This window comes from Ambystoma mexicanum, chromosome 2q (genome assembly GCF_040938575.1).
Source record: "Ambystoma mexicanum isolate Mex_15411 chromosome 2q, UKY_AmexF1_1, whole genome shotgun sequence".
Taxonomy (NCBI): Eukaryota; Metazoa; Chordata; class Amphibia; order Caudata; family Ambystomatidae; genus Ambystoma; species Ambystoma mexicanum.
Window position 1 is genome coordinate 1,457,906,235 of NC_090924.1, and position 21,418 is coordinate 1,457,927,652.

The 21,418-nt window shown below is 50.2% G+C and overlaps 1 protein-coding gene across 1 annotated transcript in view; it reads left to right on the top strand.

The window, feature by feature from the left end:
* The first annotated feature begins 202 nt into the window (after window positions 1–202).
* The window catches only part of LOC138568885 (vomeronasal type-2 receptor 26-like), a 152,264-nt gene continuing 131,048 nt past the window's right edge, over window positions 203–21,418 (top strand). Inside the window, exon 1 of the mRNA XM_069646665.1 lies at window positions 203–368. Coding sequence (XP_069502766.1) covers window positions 203–368 — 166 coding nt within the window. The remainder of the gene's footprint in view (window positions 369–21,418) is intronic.

Here is a 21,418-nt window from a genome sequence, read left to right on the forward strand (position 1 = left end):
GTCATGGTGGCACAGGCACATGGCATCAAGGCAGCAGCAGGCTTGACGTAGGAGGCATCAGGTCTCAGGGCCTACTACATCACAGGGGCAGGCATCGGCCAAAGGGCAGGAGGACCCTGGACAAAGTGTGTCTTCCGTGTGACAGCGGATGGGCCAGCAAATAGGTGCATAGCGGTGGTGGGCAAAGAGGGCACGGCTCACCATGGTCAGGGCAGAGAGGCGAGCGGAGTTCCTCGAGGATACTCATAGGAAGATGGTGGAGAGCATGGCGGCATCCCTGCGAGCCCTCGAGGATAGAGCACAGTCCCACCTCCAGGCTATGGACACAGAGTTTGATGATGCCCTGGCCAAAACTCTTGGTAACAACGGTGAGCCGTAGGACTAGCCATCCACCATTGTAAATAGTTCTTTAGTGTTAGGTTTCCTTTCTCTTTCTTTTTTCTTTGGAGTCCATGGACATTGCTCCACTTTTTGTAAATAGTTGGTTTTTTATAGGGCTTTTTTCGAGGATTCATCTGGTTTTGGGATCATGGACCCTTCAAACTTTCATTTTATATAGTCTTGCTTCGTTTTTTTTATTTATTTTTGTGTTCACATGAAGTCATGTTTTTTTTTGGTTTACATTTTGATGTGCTGTCCACAGGCAGCCCATCACCGGTGATACCACAGGGAACCACCCAATTCCTGTGAACATGCCCCGCAGACAGCCCACACCACAGTAGACCAGCCTATCCCCCATGACCATGCCCGCAGGGAGCCCAAACCCCAAGGGACCTCCCCATTCCCTGTGACCGACAGGTGACCCCTCAACACCCGTCTCCACACACGCAGCCCTATCACGCAATTTTGCTGGCACGTGCAGGGATATGGAATTTCACGAGGGTAAGCAAGGCCCTTTTCACGCGATTTGACTGGTGTGAGCGGGGTACGCATATTCAAGTGGGTGCGCTAGGATATTTTCACACATTTTGGCTGGGGTGTGTGGGGTCTAGGTATTCAAGGGGTTAAAGTAGGCCTTTTTCACATTATTTTTGCTGGCGCGAATGGGTTACACATATTCATGGGGTTGTGTGAGCGGAAGTTCACGCTATTTTGCTGGCGCAAGTGAGGTTCGCGTATTCAATGGGTTACGGTAGTCCTTTTTCATGCGATTTGGATGGCGCAAGTGGGGTACGCGTATTCAAGAGGGTGCGCGGGTTGATTTTCAGGCGTTTTGGCTGGCGCGGGTTTGGAACGGAATTTCGTGGGGTTTCCAAGGCCCTTTTTACATGATTTGGCTGCCGCGAGCACGGTATGCGCTGTTTTTCACGCAAATATGGTGTAGGGAGGCTGTATGCTGGTCCGGGGTTAGCACGACCATTTGCTCTGTACTGGGGATTTGTATGGCCTTTTCTGGCTCAAGGAGCGTTCTTGGGGGCATAACTGGGGCTGCTGATGTTCGCTGCGCCAGTGGTGCAAATGGCTCGGGAAATCCATAAATACGCGGTGCGCCAAAATACTGTTTTTCGGTGCGTCAGGCGCACGCAAGACACACGCTCCCTCTATGCACCAGGCGCGTGCGCTGAATTCTATGAATTGACCCACTTATGTGTTTGTGGGATACTAAGATGTCTTAATTCAATGTTATACGACTTCAAAGACAAACAGATGTATTTGGAGAAACTCTGGGACCAATTTCTAGTATTGACTAGATATTTTCTTTAGGTGTTTCCTTTTAATTTCTTTATGCCAATATTTTTGTGATTAATGTTTAATGTTTTATTGCTTCTGCACTCTGTCAGCACCTTTTTTTGAGCACTGTGATTTGCTCAAGTGCGCAAACTTTTAGAATATAAGAGGGCCTTGTACAATATTTGCATGCCATACATATAAAATTGAGAGATGTTAACATCAACTCGTTGGGAGGTTAACAAAGCACATTGCACTTTAAATAAACATCTTGCACTTATGAGAAAGATGTAAATAGTTTACAAAGCACATTGCACTTTAGAATTACAACAAGCACTGGCGCATAGAAGCATTTGTTGGTTAACATCTTTTAATAATGATTTAGGATGTGTCATATTATTATTATTTCTCCATACATTTATCTCACTTGGGACAATTCTAATTACATTTGTTTGCTTAGCACGTTGCACTTTAAATTGACAAATAAGGTATTGGCACCCGCAAGGGTTTACTGCCAGTAAATTGTAGCAAGACATCACATATACCTGCCATAAGTAATTTGTCAATTTTTACAGTGTTCATTTTGCTAATACGACTCTACAAAGTCTCGTTTTTTAGCACACAGTGACATGAACATTATCCACTTGGTATTTCTCTCTTGCTAGTTTTTATAGTGCATTTGCAATTTGTATTACCATATACGATTCTGGCTTAACTGCCAGCATCTTTTTGCAGATATGGGGACATAGGCACCTGTGAGGGATTTTTACTGCCTATATTTCCCTGTATCACTCCTGGAATATACAAGTTCAAAACAATATCTGCGCATTGCACATTATTGATACATCAATAATTAGGGACTAACAGGGTAATTCATGGAATTTCGCACAAAAGTGCCGCACGCGGCTGGCGCACAGCGTGCCCGTGCGAATGTCTGCGCCAGCCGCGTGCGATAAAATCGATTTCCGTGCACAGCGTATTCATGGATTCTCGTATCCAAAACCATCCGCGGCGCAGCATGGCGCAGCGAGCCTGCAGCAGCGCCAGTTACGCCCCCAAGAATGCCCTCGCGCAAGGAAAAGCCATCAAAATCCCAAAACTAACGCAAAGGGCTGCGCCAACCCTGGACTGGTTTACCGGACTGCCAAACAGCAAACGCCAAGCGGGTAACGTGTATTACGGGTTTCGCGGTAACATGCGTTTGGCCTGGGTGTGTGTATTTCATGGGTGCACGAGAAGTTTCACACGCGATTGGGCTGGGGGAGTGTGTGCGTGTATTTCAGGGGTGCGCGAGAAGTTTTACACGCGATTGGCCTGGTTGCGTGTATTTCATTGGTGCGCGAGAAGTTTCACACACGATCGGGCCTGGGGGAGCGTGTGCATGCATTTCAGGGGTGCGCGAGAAGTTTTACATGAAATTGGCCTGGGTGCGTGTATTTCAGGGGTTGTTACCACCTCCACCTCACTTACCTGTCGGAGGGGGCGCGTCTATGGGTCCCGATGCGCCCCATCCTGGCGCTGTTATCCCCGATACCGGCTGGGGGGACCGCGGTCATCCGCGGCAGTCGGCGCTTCCGGGGTTTCTGTGTCCCGGGGTCTGCGCATGCGCGGAAGGCCGCGTCTCGATCTTCGCGCATGCACAGTCCTCGAGACGCTTGGGAAGCCACAAGCTTGCTTCCCAAGCCTCGTTTCGGACGCGGCAGCACTCGGGGATAGCATGGCTTGCGTTCCAAGCCTCCTGAGTGCTGCCGGTCCTATTTGAGGAGCGAGATCCCGAAACTCACCGCGTCTCAACGCGGTTTGTTTCTCGGATCGTGTCTTCGCTCCTGAAGCCTCTGCTGCTTCAGCTCTTGTTGTTCCCTGCTCCAGCCTGCCCTCCAGTCCTTGCCTGCTCCAGCCTGCCCTCCAGTCCTTGCCTGCTCCAGCCTGCCCCCAGTCCTTGCCTGCTCCAGCCTGCCCTCCAGTCCTTGCCTGCTTCAGCCTGCCCTCCAGTCTTTGTCTGCCTGCTTCAGCCAGCCCATCATTCCTTCCTGCTCCAGCCTGCCCACCAGTCTTTGTCTGCTTCAGCCTTGTCCTACAGTTTTGCCTGCTACGGTCTTGCTCTTCTACCTTGCCTTCCAAGACCTGCCTGCCTCTCCCTTTCTGCCTTCCTGCTGCCTCCAGTTTTGTATCCTCTGAAGAATACCACAGCATTCTGTCCGCAATTCTACCTTGCAGACTGCTCCAACGCTGCAAGAATCAGGAAGGTGCACTTTTGTGGCGTTGGGAGCTGGTCCACCTCTAACCCTGTTGACTTCAGGGGAAGGGGTGCGCCGGTTTCTCGCGTTTCATCATCTACAGTCACCTGTCGGACAGCCTGGCGACCTCACCACGAACAACTACCGGAAGCCCAGGTACTCAGCGCCCTAGAGACGCCATCTTTAACAGATTGAGACGCCTACCTTCCGACTCCGAGATGGATGAGGCTCAAGAACTCCGGGAGGAGATGCGTGTTCTTCAGGCCAAAATGACAGCACTCCGTCAAGAGAACATTGGTCTAAGACAGATGGTGTCACAATCCTCTGGGGTAACGTCTCAGGGAGAAGGGGCTATGTCCCAGACTACGCCCATCAAGTTTGACGGAGACCCGAGACGTGTAGCAGAGTTTTGCAATCATTGCAGAATACATTTCCTCTTTAGAGCCTCTCATTTCAATTCCGACAAAGCCAAGATAGGATATATTTTGGGAAATTTGACTGGAAATGCCCTGGCCTGGGCCGCTCCATTGGTGTCCGCCAATAGTCCCATACTCAATGACTTTGCAGCTTTTGAAAAAGCATTTCTGGAGGTCTTTCAATCACAAATTTGGCCTCCACAGCCCAGAATCAATTGATGGATCTGAAACAGGGTGTTATGGATATCATAGCTTAGATTGGCCGTTTCCGTCAATTGGCAACCGACTCCCAGTGGCCTGAGATAACTCAAAAGACTTTGTTCCGAAGAGGTCTAAGAGGGGAGTACAAAGATGAATTACTACATATTCCTGAGCCTGATACTCTTCAACAATTAATTGAACAAGTGTTGCGAATAGACCATAGATTGGCAGAACGGAAGGGTGAGAGACGACGGGCTGAACGGCTGTTCACAAGACCACCCAACGCTCAGACTGGAAATTCCGGAACTTCGGACTCCGGCCCCGAACCCATGCAGTTGGGAGCCGTTAGGGGTCCGCTCTCGGAAGCTGAACGGAAACGCAGATGAAATTTAAGACTTTGGGCCTCATTACGACCCTTGCGGAAATCGAAAAACTATGGCGGAAATGGAATACCGCCATCGAATACCGCTCGTTGCGATTATGACCCGTCACCGTAAAGTACGATGCCAATAGCGACACCGCAGTGAACAGCAACGCAAACTGCACCAAGTACGCGCATGCGCGCCTTGCAAAACCGTAATTTCCGCCATGGCGCAACGGTACGCGAATTATGACCCAACGGACATTGACATAACGCCATCAAGCATGGCAGAAAGTACCATTCCGCCATGGGGAGAAATACGGCAACGTGAACCAACCGTAAATGGCCCTACTGAGTGCCTGTACTCCACTCCCTGCCCACATTGCACAACTCCTCGTAGGCGCAATGAAGTCACACCATGCAACCAGTGAAATGTACAAGTCACCCATGCATGCCAACGTAAAAATGCATGCAGGGGCCACAAGTGCCTTGTGAGTGGCCATCCATATTCGGCATGTCACCATTGCCGTACCGATGCAGCACAGGCATTTGAAGGTTCAAGTACACCAAAATGAACAGAAAGATCACATGACACAAAACAACAACAGTCCCCCATCGCTTGCCACCAGTGTAAGGCAACATCCAAAGCAGTATCCTGAGGGAGATTGCACCAGCCCTGTACTTTTGCCAGTAAACAAACCAACCATCAGCATAAGCATGTACCACACAAGTTGGCAGAGTGACTGAGCAGCCAGGCTAATCTCAAGAGGGGCCAATGGAAGCTGCAAGGCACAGATGGCACGAATACAGAAGCTATTCCAATGGACATGACCCCAGTCTCCCTCCAACAAACGCACGCAAACACTGGCACCTGTGACCACCCATATACAGAAAATCCCACCATTCCACCAATCGACCTGGCTGACCGGCATCAGTTGGGCAAAAGCTAATCCCCCGCCCCTGAGCATGACATCATTAAAACAGTCACAATGGCAGCCCCTATCCGTGACCATACTGTGCTACGTAGGCAAACGCGGCCAGTACAGTACCACGCAACTCAACTCAGAAGGCGTAACACAATGCAGATCATCTCACAATACATAGCGCCACAAATCGGAATATGCTACATTACTTGCAAAGAATAACGCAACACGGCTAATATCAGAATATAAATTTAATGCACATCAAAATCACAAAGCCCATACAGCTATTTGCACATAAACTCCAAAACATCAATCATCACTGTGGGCTGCATCCGCAATAAATGACCAGCTTCTACTTGTGTGACGCCCTGTTCATTCATGGTACACAGGGGCTACATTAACGTTCAAAAAGGCAACATGGATGCGCCTAGAACTGCAGGGCCGTCCCATGAGGTAGGCACTAGTCCAGCTGAAAGGCAGAAATGTTGCACCTAGCCACCAGTACTGCGTAAGGGCATGTGACCCATTGGCGATCGTCCCATAAGATCGTAATGGTGCTCCACTGATTAACTCGAAGCTGCAGGTGTCGAGAGTAAAACCCATCTGCAGGAGTGGCGTACAGATAGCAGCTGCAAAAGGGCAGGAGATACCTGTCACCCAAATGAAACAAAAAATAACTGTATGGCCTTCAGAACTCCAGATGTATTACTCACTTCATTCAACACACTAAATCTACAACCAAATGCATGCTAGGCCGCTCCAAAGGAATATATACACCCCGAAATCACTAGCGAATCATAACGAAATAAATCGAGGTGAATACACCATTACTAACGTCTGTTTGTGTGCATGCGTCTGTTAAGACAGAATCCATTACATGGGATTAGTAACGTGCATAGACACAAGTGTATGAAGGCGCGTCGAGACAGGGAGGATCCAACAAGGGCAGATAGACGATGGTCCCACTATGGCAGTTTTGCATCACATAGCGCAGGGTAAGGGGATCGATTCCAAAAAGCCATGTACATGGCAGACTCTAAATTAAATCATCTGTCCATGCATCCATTCATCATTCCCTCATCCCGGCATGAAAACGCATGAAGATTAACTCACATAATATTGGAAACTTCCATTGCGTCTGTGCGTAATGCAGTCTGCAAAAACCACTGTGCTCCTGGCCGGATCTGTAGTGTTGTGAAGTAACATGGATTTGGGAACGTCCTGCCTTATCGTCCACTACGCTATTGCGCATCCCATTCAATTCATATCATTCATTGCCTGCTCGTTATGGGCCCTGTCCCAAGGACATTCAACAATAGAACGTTATATTTCCAGGCAGACCTGTGGGCGACTCCTCGCCGCTAGTTGAAAACCAAAAGCGCTGTCCTTCGAAGTCCTCATTTGCAACATCACGTCGAAAAGGCATCTGTGAACGCTTGCATTCACAAATACATCTATGTAGTGCGGCTGTGTGTGATAATGCTAACTGGCTACAATCACAAATGGGACGCCACGCCCGTCGGTGAAGTTCGTTACAGTGCTGCATGAGGGTCCGCCGTCGATCGAGTCCTACATTCCACTGACCCTTCACAAGTTTGTTCGCGACTACAAATATAGTATGTGAAACAATGGGACCATAGCATAAAATACATTCAAAGTACATTTCACTGCCATCGGGATTTCATACATGATTGCAATTGCAAGATGCCATGCGGCAAAATGCAGCGTTTTGTGCGGGACGTGCTCGCCCAAAAGGGATTGCAGCTGCCACAGGTTCAATGAATCACCACAGGTGGAGGCCATACAGCCTGGCAGCACATAAATTGCACACCCAACCCCCTCCCACAACCACACCCACTCCAAAATGCTACCGGCAGGACTAGCGATGTTGGGCCTGGGGGACCTGATAGCACTGCAAGTACTACAACTACAAGAAGATGATGAACACCAACTGCTACAACAACCGGCCGCACAGAGGAGGCGCAGGAGGAGGAGGGCAGGGCAGGGGCAGCAAGGCCCACCAGCACAGCCACTACCACCACGCAGGCAGCCCGCAATCCCACGCCTCCGAGCTAATCCGTTCAACCTCACTGCTGAGCAGATCCACACCCTCTACCGTTTGGACCGGGACACCATAATCGCCATTGTGGACATGACACATGCTGACCTTGTCAGCATGATAGATAGCCCAACCGCCATCCCACCCCTACTGAAGGTGGTGTCTGTACTCCACTTCCTGGCCACAGGCACCTACCAGCACACAGTCGGACAGTTGCATGGCATTTCACAGCCCCTGTTGTCACGGACACTATTCCAAGTGCTCGATGCCCTCCTGAAGCACGCAGACGACTACATCACTCTACCACGCTCGGACCAGGAGTTTACCAACGCAAAAGTGGGATTCCATGCACTTGGCGGCATCCCGGGTTGCATTGGTGCCATCGACTGCACCCATGTGGAATTGGTTGTCCCACATGCCATGGAGGTCCAGTACCGCAAACGGAAGCAATATCATTCTATCAATGTGCAAATGGTGTGTGACTCCAAGAGGATCTTTACACATTGTTGTGCCCGATTTCCAGGATCAACCCATGATTCTATGGTCTTGAGGAACTCTAGAATACCACGCTACATGGAGCGACACGCAGGGCACAGATCCTGGCTACTCGGTGAGTCTCATTTCATGCATGAGAATGTGGGGCATGTGATGCGTCAATGACCTGGCAGGAAGGGGGGGATGCGTACATAGCAATCACATTCCACTAACATCCTTTATTGGCCACTTACAGGTGATGCCGGGTATCCACTGAAGAGATGGCTCCTTACACCACTCCGGAACCCACAGAACCAGCATGAGGAGGACTACAACCATGCCCACTCACGTACCCGTGTAGTCATAGAACAGGCATTCGGCCTACTGAAGGCTCGTTTCCACTGCCTCAGCAGGTCTGGCGGGGCACTCCTGTACAGCCATGAGAAGTTTTCGAAGATGGTCATGGCATGTGTCATGCTACACAACATGTGCGTACGTAGAAATGTGCCCATGCCCCCTGACGCAGAACTGCATGCACCTGAAGATGGTAATGATGAGGGTGGGGATGTGGCAGCACCTCAAGGAGTCCGTGAGGCACAGGAGGCACGTGTAATTCGTCAGAGCATCATAGATGCATGCTTCTAGCACTCACGCATGGTGCCTATTACATGGAAACGGGACTTGTGGCACTGCGTGTGTCTAGTACATGCACAATGTGGACTGTACGCCTATGAAGGCCTCGTACACAAAGATCAATGTCCACACATCTCATTGGATGAATATGAAGAAATGTATTGCTAATGTGAATTGATATTATACACCCAATGGACCCGCCACCCAGAAAAGCCCAACACACCCCCTCCACCCTCCTACCTCCCCCCCCGAACACCAGTGTCCAAAGATGCATATTGTCCGTGGGCAGACGCTATTGCAAGCCCCCTCTCCGGGTATCAGGGGCACCCCTGCCTGTGGAGCGCAGGTTCCTGCCAGATCTACGCTGGGGGCTGCCCTGGACGGAACTTGCAACGGATGATGTCTCTGCCTGCTCACGTCCATGCATGTCCCTAAGGGTTTGTGAGAGCTCAGTGAGCACACGGCGCACAGCGGCAAGTTCACCACATACGTCTTTGGACGTCGCATGCAGTTCCCCCCTCAGGCTCTCGGTGCTTCTCTCCATTTGTGCCCTCAGGATCTCGGTGCTTCTCTCCATTTCTCCCCTCAGGCTCTCAGTACTTTGCTCTATTTGTGCCCTAAGTGTCTCAGTGGATGTTTCAATGGCTGCCCTAGAACCCCCACATTCATCAGCATGCTCCTTGAGGAGCGTGGCCAGTTGCTGCTGTTGCACGATCAGCTGGTCGAGGGACTGTTGCCTCTGCTGTCCCATGCTCATTTGCGGTGGTGTGACAGAGGGGCTGATCACCACATGTTGCCTTGCCACAGGGCTTGTGGGGCTTGGCCAGTCGTCGTCTTGTGGGTGCCCCTGCGTGGTTTCCTCATGGTGTACGGGATGAAACAAACAGGGTGATTGAGACAGGTCATGGATGGGTCCTACATCGCCAGCACCGTTTTCTGTGTCGGAGCATGCTGGCATGACAGCAGTGTCACCTATGGTGCTGCTACCACCAGAAGCAGTGCCATCTGAAACATCCTTTGGGGGGACCTGTGGAGATGCTGTTGTGGACATGCTGGCTGCTGGGGTGCCTGTTGCAGTCCCCTCCAGTGTGCTGCCACTTGATTTCTGCTGCTGCCGTGTCTTGATCCGTGCAGCTGAGGTTGAGGGTCTTTGGCCGTTGGTCTTGGCCCTCTTTGCAGGTGTGCTGGTAGGGGTGTCCTGAAGCTCGGCGTTTGAATCGGACCCTGTGGTGGAGTAAAGGAGGGCGAGCGTTATTTATGGGTCTGTGGGAATTGGAATGGCAATGTATCACATGCATTGGGGTGGTACATGAGGGTGATTTGGGTCAGGGCCTTGGAGGTGGTCTCATTTTTGTGTGGATTGAGGATGCATTTATTTGGCAGCCTGCAGTTAGGGGGTGCATGCTGCACATGTAGAGGGTGGTTTTAGGATTTTAGGATTTTAACTTATTTATTTATTCTGACTGTTAGAGGGCGCTATCAGGCCAAAGTATGTGGACGTTCTCCTGGACATGTGTTTCTATTGCACGGTGGGGACACATGGTACTGCACTTGATTGTACTTTGTGGATTTGGCATTGTTTCATTTGGCCAACCTACCTGATTCTTCGGATGTCGGCACTCCTTTCTCCATCCCTCCGACTCCCTCTATGCTCTCCATTCCGATGGTGGAGGCACAGATTTCTTCCCAGGGGGTCAACTTGATGGGTGATTCCGATCCTCCCCCGGTAGCTGTGGCAATGTTTCTGTTGGCAGAAAGTATGCTCCGGACGCGTATCCGCAAGTCGTCCCATCGCTTTCTGCATTGCTGTGGGTTGTGGGGTGCGGTCCCCACCGCACTTACACGCTGTGCCACCAGGGCCCATATGGCCTTCTTGTTCGCAAGGGCCGTCCTGGTCATTTGCGTCGAGAAGACGACGGCAGCATTCTCCTGGAGGGTCTCTGTGAGCACGGTCAGTTCCTCATGGGAGAAGTGGACCTGCCGCTTGCGATCACACGCTTTTTTAGCTACTTTTCCCATATTTATTTTTTTAACTGGAGTGGCTAACGGGTTGGGATGTGTCTCAGGGTCGGTTTTTTTATGGTTGTGTTGGGATTCTCATTTTATTGGTGTACGGCGTGCTGTTTCCCGTTCCGGCAACATGTTTTTACTTCCGTTTCCGTATATTTACGGTGACCGTAATTTGCGCTGCCCGCTCATTACGGTGACCGCTAAGATGGGTGGCGGAATTGCACCTAGTGCGGCGTACGGCGGCGGTAAAGGGCGTTTTGGGGTCATTTCCGCCATCGCAGACTTTCCAATTCCGCCATGGCGTAATGCTCGTGCCCGATGGGTCGGAATTACCCGCACTTTACTCCAACGTGCAATGGCGGAAATGCTATTTACGCTATGGCGGTCAGGTCAGTTGCTTTCCGCCAGGGTCGTAATGAGGCCCTTTGCATATACTGTGGGGCTGCTGGGCATTTCTTGGGTACTTGTCCTTCACGCCCACAAAGAAAGTCGGAAAACTAGTTGGCCTGTCGTCAGTAGGAAGGGCAACGACAGGTCCAGATTCGTATTCAGTCCTTTCCAGTTCCGCCTCTTCATTTCAGCCCATGCAACCGGCTGTTTTACTGGTGGTGAGGATCAAGTTATCATGGTTAAACAAAGAGACAGAGGTGCTGGGCTTGCTGGATTGTGGAGCATCTGGGAACTATATAGATGAGACATTTGCAGTCTGCCAAGAAATACCCTTGTTACCCCGGAGAAGTGTCTTGCCCGTCGAGGTTATCGATGGAACCCCATTATCTTCCGGTCCAATTCGTCAACAAACCATGTGCCTACATATGCAGATTAAAGAACATGGGGAAAAGATCGCCTTGGATGTCATCAGATCACCCTCCTATCCCGTGGTCTTGGGTTTACCTTGGCTTCTTCACCATAATCCTACCATCAATTGGGGAGCTCGCCTTTTGGATTTCACCTCAACTCTCTGCCTCCAGGATTGCTGTTTGCCTGGTGTGTCAAGAAAGGAGATTTCCTCCATACCCCTCACGAGGGGTACTGGCTTTCCTGAATTTTGTGCTCTATTGTCTGTCCCTCAGGAATATGCCGAATTCCAGCCAGTGTTTTCTGAACCCGAAGACATACCACTGCCACCTCATCGAACATTTGACTGTACTATTGAATTGGTACCTGGTTCAGTGATACCTCATGGGAAGGTATACGCCTTGTCCCTTACTGAGAAGGTGGTTCTTCAAGAATACTTGTCAGACTGTATCAGGAAGGGATATATCACTCCCTCGAAATCACCAGCTGGATTCCCGCTATTTTTTGTGAAGAAGAAGGAAGGAACCCTACGACCCTGTATTGACTACCGTCAATTAAATGATATCACAAGAAAGGATAGATATCCATTGCCTTTAATTCGAAGCATCATGGAATCCCTTCGAACTGCCCAGGTGTTTACTAAGTTGGATCTACGAGGCGCTTATCACTTAATTCGAATTAAGAAGGGAGACGAATGGAAGACGGCTTTTAAGACCCCTTTCGGGCATTACGAATACCAGGTAATGCCATTCGGATTATGTAATGCCCCGGCTGTCTTTCAGCATTTTATGGATAGCATTTTTTGTGATCTAATCGGGATATCAGTTTGGGTGTACCTCGATGATATCCTCATTTTTTCTGTCTCCCTGAAGCAACATGTGGAACATGTTCGAGAGGTGCTTCGACGTTTATCCCAGAACCACCTGTACGTTAAGTTTGAGAAGTGTTCTTTTCATAAGAAAAGAATGGAATTTCTGGGCTATGTGATCAGTGGCACTGGAATTATCATGGATCCAGCCAAGGTACAAGCCATTCAGGATTGGACTCAACCTTCTGATGTAAAGTCCCTTCAACGATTCTTGGGATTTGCTAATTTTTATCGGCAATTTATACCCCATTTTTCCCAACTCACGGCTCCCTTAACTCAACTAACTAGCAGTAAAACACCTTTTTTTTGGAATACACAAGCCACCAAGGCTTTCAACGTCTTGAAACAAGCCTTTAGTACTGCTCCCATTTTGCGTCATCCAAATGACGAGATGCCATACATTGTAGAAGCCGACGCTTCCGACCTTGCGGTGGGTGCAGTCCTTTTGCAAAAGGAACCATAAACTGATGTGGAACACCCTGTGGCATACTTTTCCCGCAAGCTCACGCCTAGCGAACGAAATTACGCAGTAATCGAGAAGGAATTGTTGGCAATAAAGGCTGCATTCGAAGAGTGGAGACATCATCTCCTTGGAGGCCGGCATTCTGTGGAAGTACGTACTGACCACCGAAATTTGCAGTATTTGAAGTCTCTTCAGTGCCGAACCTCTCGTCAAGCCCGGTGGGCCTTTTTTTTCTCTCACTATGACTTCCATGTCACATACATCCCCAGTGCTCGGAATTTAAAGGCCGATGCCTTGTCTCGATCCTTGGAGGTAGAAGCAAGAAAGCAGTACAGGGAGGAGCCAATAATATCCCCAAAGCATTTCCTGTTCACTCTATCACCTTATTTTCAGAAGATTCTACAAGACACGAATTCCGATCCTGAGCGGGAAGGCCTCATGAGGCATCCACAGATTACTGAAGATAATGGACTGCTTTTCTTCCGGAACAGGCTATTTGTTCCCACAACCACTCTTCGAACTCTTGTGCTTCAGGGGTTTCACGACTCCCGAGTGGGTGGCCATCGTGGAATCGGAGCAACTCGAGAAATAATATCCAGACAGTTCTGGTGGCCATGTTGGGCCGATGATGTTGAACGTTATGTAAAGAGTTGTCCTGTGTGTGCCCAGGTGAAGATTCCTAGGAAGAGGCCCCTGGGGTTGCTTCATCCCACCGAGATTCCTCCTTACCCTTGGCACACCATAGCGGTTGATTTCATCGTGGAACTTCCTCCATCTGAAGAATATACCTGTATCATGGTCGTTATAGACTGTTTTTCCAAAGCGGCTCATTTTGTTCCGTTCTTTAAGATACCAACTGCTACACAGATGGCATCGGCATTTCTTCAGGAGATATACAGGTTACACGGACTACCGCAAAAGATCATATCCGACCGAGGGTCTCAATTCTTGTCATCTTTCTGGCGTCAATTGTGCAGTCATCTCGGCATTCATCGCGCACTCAGTTCTGGTTATCATCCTCACACCAACGGCCAGACAGAAAGGACTAACCAGACCCTAGAACAATATCTTCGCTGTTTTGCCAATGCCACCCAATCTAACTGGAAGTCTCATCTAGTTTTTGCTGAAGTCTCCTATAACAACACAGTTCATTCAGCTACGGGCCTGAGTCCGTTTTTCTGTTTGTCTGGCTTGCATCCTAGATTGGTACCCTTTTGTCCTGTACCTTCAAGTGCGGTTCCCTCTGCTGATTGGCTCATCACTTCCATTCAGGATCAACACTCCTTGGCACGCAGTACTTTGGCGGAGGTACAGGCACGGATGAAGCGACAGGCTGATAAGGGAAGGACACCTGAACCTCCTTTCCAGGTGGGGGATCTTGTTTGGTTGTCCTCCAAGCATCTTCCCATTCGTAATTTGCCCACCAAATTGGCTCCCCGATATTTTGGCCCTTTCAGGATCACTAAACGCCTGTCTGCTGTGGCTTTCCGCTTGCAATTGCCTCAAACATGGCGGGTGCATCCGGTTTTCCATGTCTCCCTGTTGAAGCCATACGTGGTAGACTTGTTTGGCCGATCAACCCCTCGTCCTGCACCTGTTGTTATCCGGGGGTCTCCTGAATTTGAGGTACAGGAAATTTGCGATTCTCGCATCAGGCGAGGGGTACTCCAGTATTTGGTGGACTGGAAGGGCTACCCAGCCTGTGATAGAACTTGGGAACCACGCAGTTATGTACATGCCCCCCGCCTGATCCGTGATTTTTATCGCCGCTTTCCGTGGAAACCTGGGGCTCCTGGCCTTTCTGGGAGGGGGCAAAGTGTTACCACCTCCACCTCACTTACCTGTCGGAGGGGGCGCGTCTATGGGTCCCGACGCTCCCCATCCTGGCGCTGTTATCCCCGATACCGGCTGGGGGACCGCGGCGGTCGGCGCTTCCGGGGTTTCTGTGTCCCGGGGTTTCTGTGTCCCGGGCCGCGTCTCGGTCTTCGCGCATGCGCAGTCCTCGAGACGCTTGGGAAGCCACAAGCTTGCTTCCCAAGCCTCGTTTCGGACGCGGCAGCACTCAGGGATAGCACGGCTTGCGTTCCAAGCCTCCTGAGTGCTGCCGGTCCTATTTGAGGAGCGAGATCCCGAAACTCACCGCGTCTCAACACGGTTTGTTTCTCGGATCGTGTCTTCGCTCCTGAAGCCTCTGCTGCTTCAGCTCTTGTTGTTCCCTGCTCCAGCCTGCCCTCCAGTCCTTGCCTGCTCCAGCCTGCCCTCCAGTCCTTGCCTGCTCCAGCCTGCCCTCCAGTCCTTGCCTGCTCCAGCCTTCCCTCCAGTCCTTGCCTGCTCCAGCCTGCCCCCCAGTCCTTGCCTGCTCCAGCCTGCCCTCCAGTCCTTGCCTGCTTCAGCCTGCCCTCCAGTCTTTGTCTGCCTGCTTCAGCCAGCCCATCATTCCTTCCTGCTCCAGCCTGCCCACCAGTCTTTGTCTGCTTCAGCCTTGTCCTACAGTTTTGCCTGCTACGGTCTTGCTCTTCTACCTTGCCTTCCAAGACCTGCCTGCCTCTCCCTTTCTGCCTTCCTGCTGCCTCCAGTTTTGTATCCTCTGAAGAATACCACAGCATTCTGTCCGCAATTCTACCTTGCAGACTGCTCCAACGCTGCAAGAATCAGGAAGGTGCACTTTTGTGGCGTTGGGAGCTGGTCCACCTCTAACCCTGTTGACTTCAGGGGAAGGGGTGTGCCGGTTTCTTGCGTTTCATCATCTACAGTCACCTGTCGGACAGCCTGGCGACCTCACCACGAACAACTACCGGAAGCCCAGGTACTCAGCGCCCTAGAGACACCATCTTTAACAGGGGTGCGTGAGAAATTTCACACGTGATTGGCCTGGGTGCGTGTATTTCAGGGGTGCGCGAGAAGTTTCACACGCGATTGGCATGGGTGCGTGTATTTCAGGGGTGTGCGGGAATCTTCACACGCCATCCAGCCTGGGAGCGTGTATTTCAGGGGTGCGCGAGAAGTTTCACACGCGATTGGCCTGGGTGCGTGTATTTCAGGGGTGCGCGAGAAGTTTCACACGTGATTGGCCTGGGTGCGTGTATTTTAGGGGCGCGAGAAGTTTCACACGCGATTGGCCTGGGTACGTGTATTTGAGGGGTACGCGTGTGTTTTCACACGCGACTGGCCTGGGTACGTGTATTTGAGGGGTGCGCGGGGGTTTTCACACGCGATTTGCCTGGGTACATGTATTTCAGGGGTGCGCGTGTGTTTTCACACGTGACTGGCCTGGGTACGTGTATTTCAGGGGTGCACATGTGTATTCACACGCGACTGGCATGGGTACGTGTATTGCAGGGGTGCGCGGGTGTTTTCACACGCAATTTCAGTAGGGTACGTGTATTTTGGGGGTGTCGGGGAGTCCTACATGTGATTTGGCAGTGTGGGTCCTCCCAGGTGTTCCCTGTACACCCTCCACGGCCCCTGCAGGCAGCCCACACCACAGGGGACTACCCTGCATCCCTGGTAATGTCCCGCAGGCAGCCCACCCAACATGGGCATGCCCCCCAGCAAAGGCACATGTCTCCTTGCACTACTCCTTGCACCAACTCATGTCCCCTTGCACCCCCACCCCCCAGCATTGCGGGGCACCTGCCAGCAGGCCCCCACTCATGTCCCACTCATGTCCCCCTACACCCCCAGCCCCCAGCATTGCGGGGCACCTGCCAGCAGGCCCCCACTCATGTCCCACTCATGTCCCCCTACACCCCCAGCATTGCGGGGCACCTGCCAGCAGGCCCTAACACATGTCCCCCAGCCAACACGTCATCACAATCTAGATCCCTGGCCCTTATGGGCAGCCTCCACATGCCAAACACCCACCCACGTATTGCATCCACCCACTTAGAAATGCCAATTACATGATACAACCCCAATGGCAAGTATGTAAATGAACACATGTCCCTCACATACACACAATGGGTGTAAGTGAATGTCAAAACCCATATCATGATGTGCATGAAACCAATGAGATGCTACTACACATTGAAGTTTGATGAAAAAAATGTATTAAAAGCAACATAAATGGAATTAAAAATAAACAAACGACAATGGGAATCAAAAACCAAAAGCAGCATGTTTGTAAAATAATGAAAAAACACAAATCATAATCCAAAGGAAAGGTGTCCAAAGTCACAGTTCAAAAAAGTAAATCCAAGGGAAAAACAAAACCGAAAACCATTGTTCCATGGGTAAATCCCCAAAAAAAACTAAAATCCAACTGTCAACTATATACAGATAAACAATCCAGGGTCCATGATCCCAACTGAAGAAATGAAACCCATCTAAAAATACTACCTAATAAATAAACTATATACAAAAATGTGGTCCATTGTCCAAAAGGTCCAAAATAAATAAAAAAGCAAAGCAAACCTAACACTAACTACATAACTATTTACAAGGGCAGCGGGCTAGTCCGACGGCTCGCTGGTTGTTATCATGGGCCAGGGCATCATCGAACTCCTGTTCAATGGCTTGGAGGCGGGCATGTTCCCTGGCCCCGAGGTCTCGCAGGGATAATGCAGTGTCCAGTTCCAACTCCCTGCGAAGACCCTCGAGGCACTCAGCCCGCCTCAGCGCCCTCCGCATGGAGTTCTCCGCCCTGACCATTGTGAGCCGTTCCTCCTCTGCCCACTGCCGCTCCGCACCTATCTGCTGGCCCAACCGCTCCCACATGGAAGCCACTCCCATTCCAGGGTTCTCCTGCCCTCCAGCCGATGCCTGCACCCCTGATGTTGATGGCCCCGAGCCATGATGCCTCCCACGTCGAGCCTGCCGCTGCCTCCGACACAACTGCCTGTGCCAGCACGACAGCATCCAGGCTGATGGAATCCACTGACGCCGTCGTGCACGTGCCCTGCCCGATGATGCCGTCACATCCTCCATCTGCTGGGGTCCAGTTGCTGGTGTGTCCAGCCCTGCTGGACCTCTGACTCCCGACTGTGGCGGGGATGGGATCCCCACCGAGGTGGCTGCATTAGTCGGGGCAGGTCCACAGGGGGCCCTGGTGGCATCTGGGCCGGAAGACGGCATGGAGAATGACTGGTGCATAGCCTTCACAGAGGAGGAGAGGGTCGCCAGAGTGCCCGACACATGTACGAGACCCCCGACCACGACCGCTCCCAACTGGGCCACGTTGGCAGGGTGCTCTTCGTGATGACGTGCGTGCTCCCCCCGGAAAGCACACACCTCATCACGAATGACACCCGTGCGCAACGAGACACCAATCAGGACCTTCTCCATATGGCTGGGGGTCCCCTCGTCTGCAGTTAGAGGAGTGTCAGATGACATGGACATCCCCCCTACCTGTGGACAGGCCTGGGATGGGGCATCCCTGCTGGTGCATGGTGGTGCAGTCACAGTGTCAGGGACAGTGACATGCTCAGGTACCTCCATGGCGACCTGTTCTGCCTCCTGCCCCTGCCCCTGGACTGCACCACTTGCACCAGCAGGGATGCCCCCACCAGGCCCCATGTGCGGCTCAGTAGCGGCCTCCTCCTCCTCTGTGGAAACCACCAACCTGGATGGCTCCACACCGCCTTCTGCTGTTGCAAGCCCCTGTGGGGGCTCACTCACCCCTTCCGCTGCAGCCGTGGGGGCATCCCCGCCGCTTAGCTCCACAGCACCGTCTCCGCCTTCTTCTTCACTTTGCGCTGTGTAGAGGGAGACATAGAACACAAGCATCAGGGTACTGTACAATGGTCCCCTAGACAGGACGCAATAGCAGATGAGTGGCACTGGCAAAGATCACTTCCATCATGTCCCTCCACAACACATGGGTCAGTGCATGCAAAACACATGCAGTAACAGGCATGGCGCATGCTATGGACATAGGCAAACATGTCCAAGGGACTCTTGAAGCATACAATGTTGTTTTTGGACTCACATGCATCATGGGTCATGCCTATCACATGCACACACTTCAACGTACTTTCATACATCTGGACTCGTACACACCAGACACAGTGGATGCAAGGATAACTAGGCTGCATCAGTGATTCTGAACATTGTCACAGACATGTGTCATGCATCCATGGCATTCACAAGTCACAGACACGCAGGTCAGAAACACAGACATGGACACCATACATGTACATGGCATCAGCACCCATCCCTCACCCCCACCCATGTCCAGGAACAGAGACTGGCATGCTCTCATGTGTCCATTCCGCATAGGGCTCCCCATGTTGCATTTTAACACATACACTAACCGTGTGCTTCACACATTACTGGTCTCACATGCATGACCATGATGTCCCTGCACACACACACGCGTACATGGCCTATGTCACACATACAGGCAAGTATCAGACAACCAGCACACTGCAACATGCCCTGTCTCACACAGCAATGCTTGGCCACTTACCGCTCGACTCCAGACGGGTCTGCCTCTCAAGGATCTGGGCATGGAGCGCTGGGCGTACGCATTCCAGGACCCTCAGCTGGATGGTACTCATGCTGCCCCGGCCCCCCTCCACGAGGCGCCAGGCCTTTATGAGGGTCCTGGACCTCAAGTCCTCCCAGCGCTTCTTGACTTGCTTGATGTTGCGGGTTGCCATCCCCTCCTGTCCCGTCCTTCCTTGTCGGCGTGTGATGTCAATTAACGTTAGCTTTACTTCTAAGGTGGATTTTGCAGGGGTGTAGGATAAGAGTATGCAAGTGTCTTATCAAAGTACTTACTTGAGTAGCCCTTGCTTTACGTATGCACTGTAATGGGTATGTTACAAAGGAAATGGCGAAATCACAAGAATTTTCTATGGCTAATCTCCACGTCCTAAAGAGAACAAATGAAATACAACAAAATAGGGCATGAATGTGCGTGTGGTGTGACTTGATAGTCGTGGTTCTAAACGTATTGTCCATATCTCTGTATAAACTAAGAGTAGGTCTATTGCTTACGTCTTACCTATAGTTGTGGGTAGCTTTGAGGTGAAGCACGGGTGTGTGCGGCTTGTTGTCGTCCGTTCGTCGTGAATTACTGTATGCCTGTTTCTATTGACCCGAAAGTGGATATATGGTCACGTACGCAAGAAAGCGTGATGGTCATGTGATCAAATGTTTCCTATGCACAGTGTTTTCAGTAATACGACTATTGGTGCTTTGAATCGTGTGGATTGCTATATGAATTTACATGTGTGTGAGTTGTAAAAATAAATATCGTATTTACCGTATACAGGTAAATATTTTTATCTTGGACGCGGAATGACATGGTAGTCACATAATCAATGTATTTATCAACATGGTATGTTGAAGGTATGTTTATTATTGCTGTCCAGCATGTGGATGTTTATGAATGTCAACAAAGAATGTTGTGTTGTCAACACATGGGAAAAATAACTAGAGATTGTAATGTGTACATTTCTTATGTATGATTTATCTTTTGACTATACACCCCCACGTTTTGAATTGAAATAGACTTGTGAGTGTGTTGCCTGGAGCTAGGTATATAGTGTTAATCATTAGGATTGTGAGTAGGGAGGTAGACAAATAGCGATGGGGATGGGCTGAAGAGGAGGAAATATCTGGTCAACTGAATGTGGTTATATGATCAACACTTGTGACTAAATATTGCTTGGTAATTTGCAACGTAGTTCATAGAATAAAGTCTAAAATAACAACAGCATATACATTCTATACTCAGCATTGATGTAGAGAGACGCGAAAATGAGACTCTCATTTGTACAAAAAACAATAGTAATCACAACAGAACACTTGCATACTCTTATCCTACACCCCTGCAAACTCCACCTTAGAAGTAAAGCTAACGTTAATTGACATCTGTTCATTTTTATATTTAGAATAGCATATTTCTCCCTCATTTGCAACCTAGTTGGTTTTCTAAAACAAATCATTCTCTTCTTTATTTCCATTTTTCTCTTTATACCAGGAACCTCAGGATACATAATGCATAACATTTTTGATGAATACTTTCCATAATTGTTTCCATACATCAGTATACCTCCAAACTGTACTAACCCCTGAAGATCCGTCACCACCAAGACGGTGAAACACGTGTTGGGTAACAGAACGGGCAACAAAACAAATAAAGTAATAATATAGTGAACTCATGGTTAACAGACTCAGTGGAACTGTGATAACAACTTTGAAACATAAGAGGGCCTAGACTCTGACCTAAGACTTCTGATTATTCTAGACTCAAAACTTAGTGAATCTCCAACTGTGAAGCAACTGTGATTTAAAATATTCAACTTCATTCTAACTGTGAAGTAACAGTGATTGCAAGTAATTTGACTCCACAACAGGCAA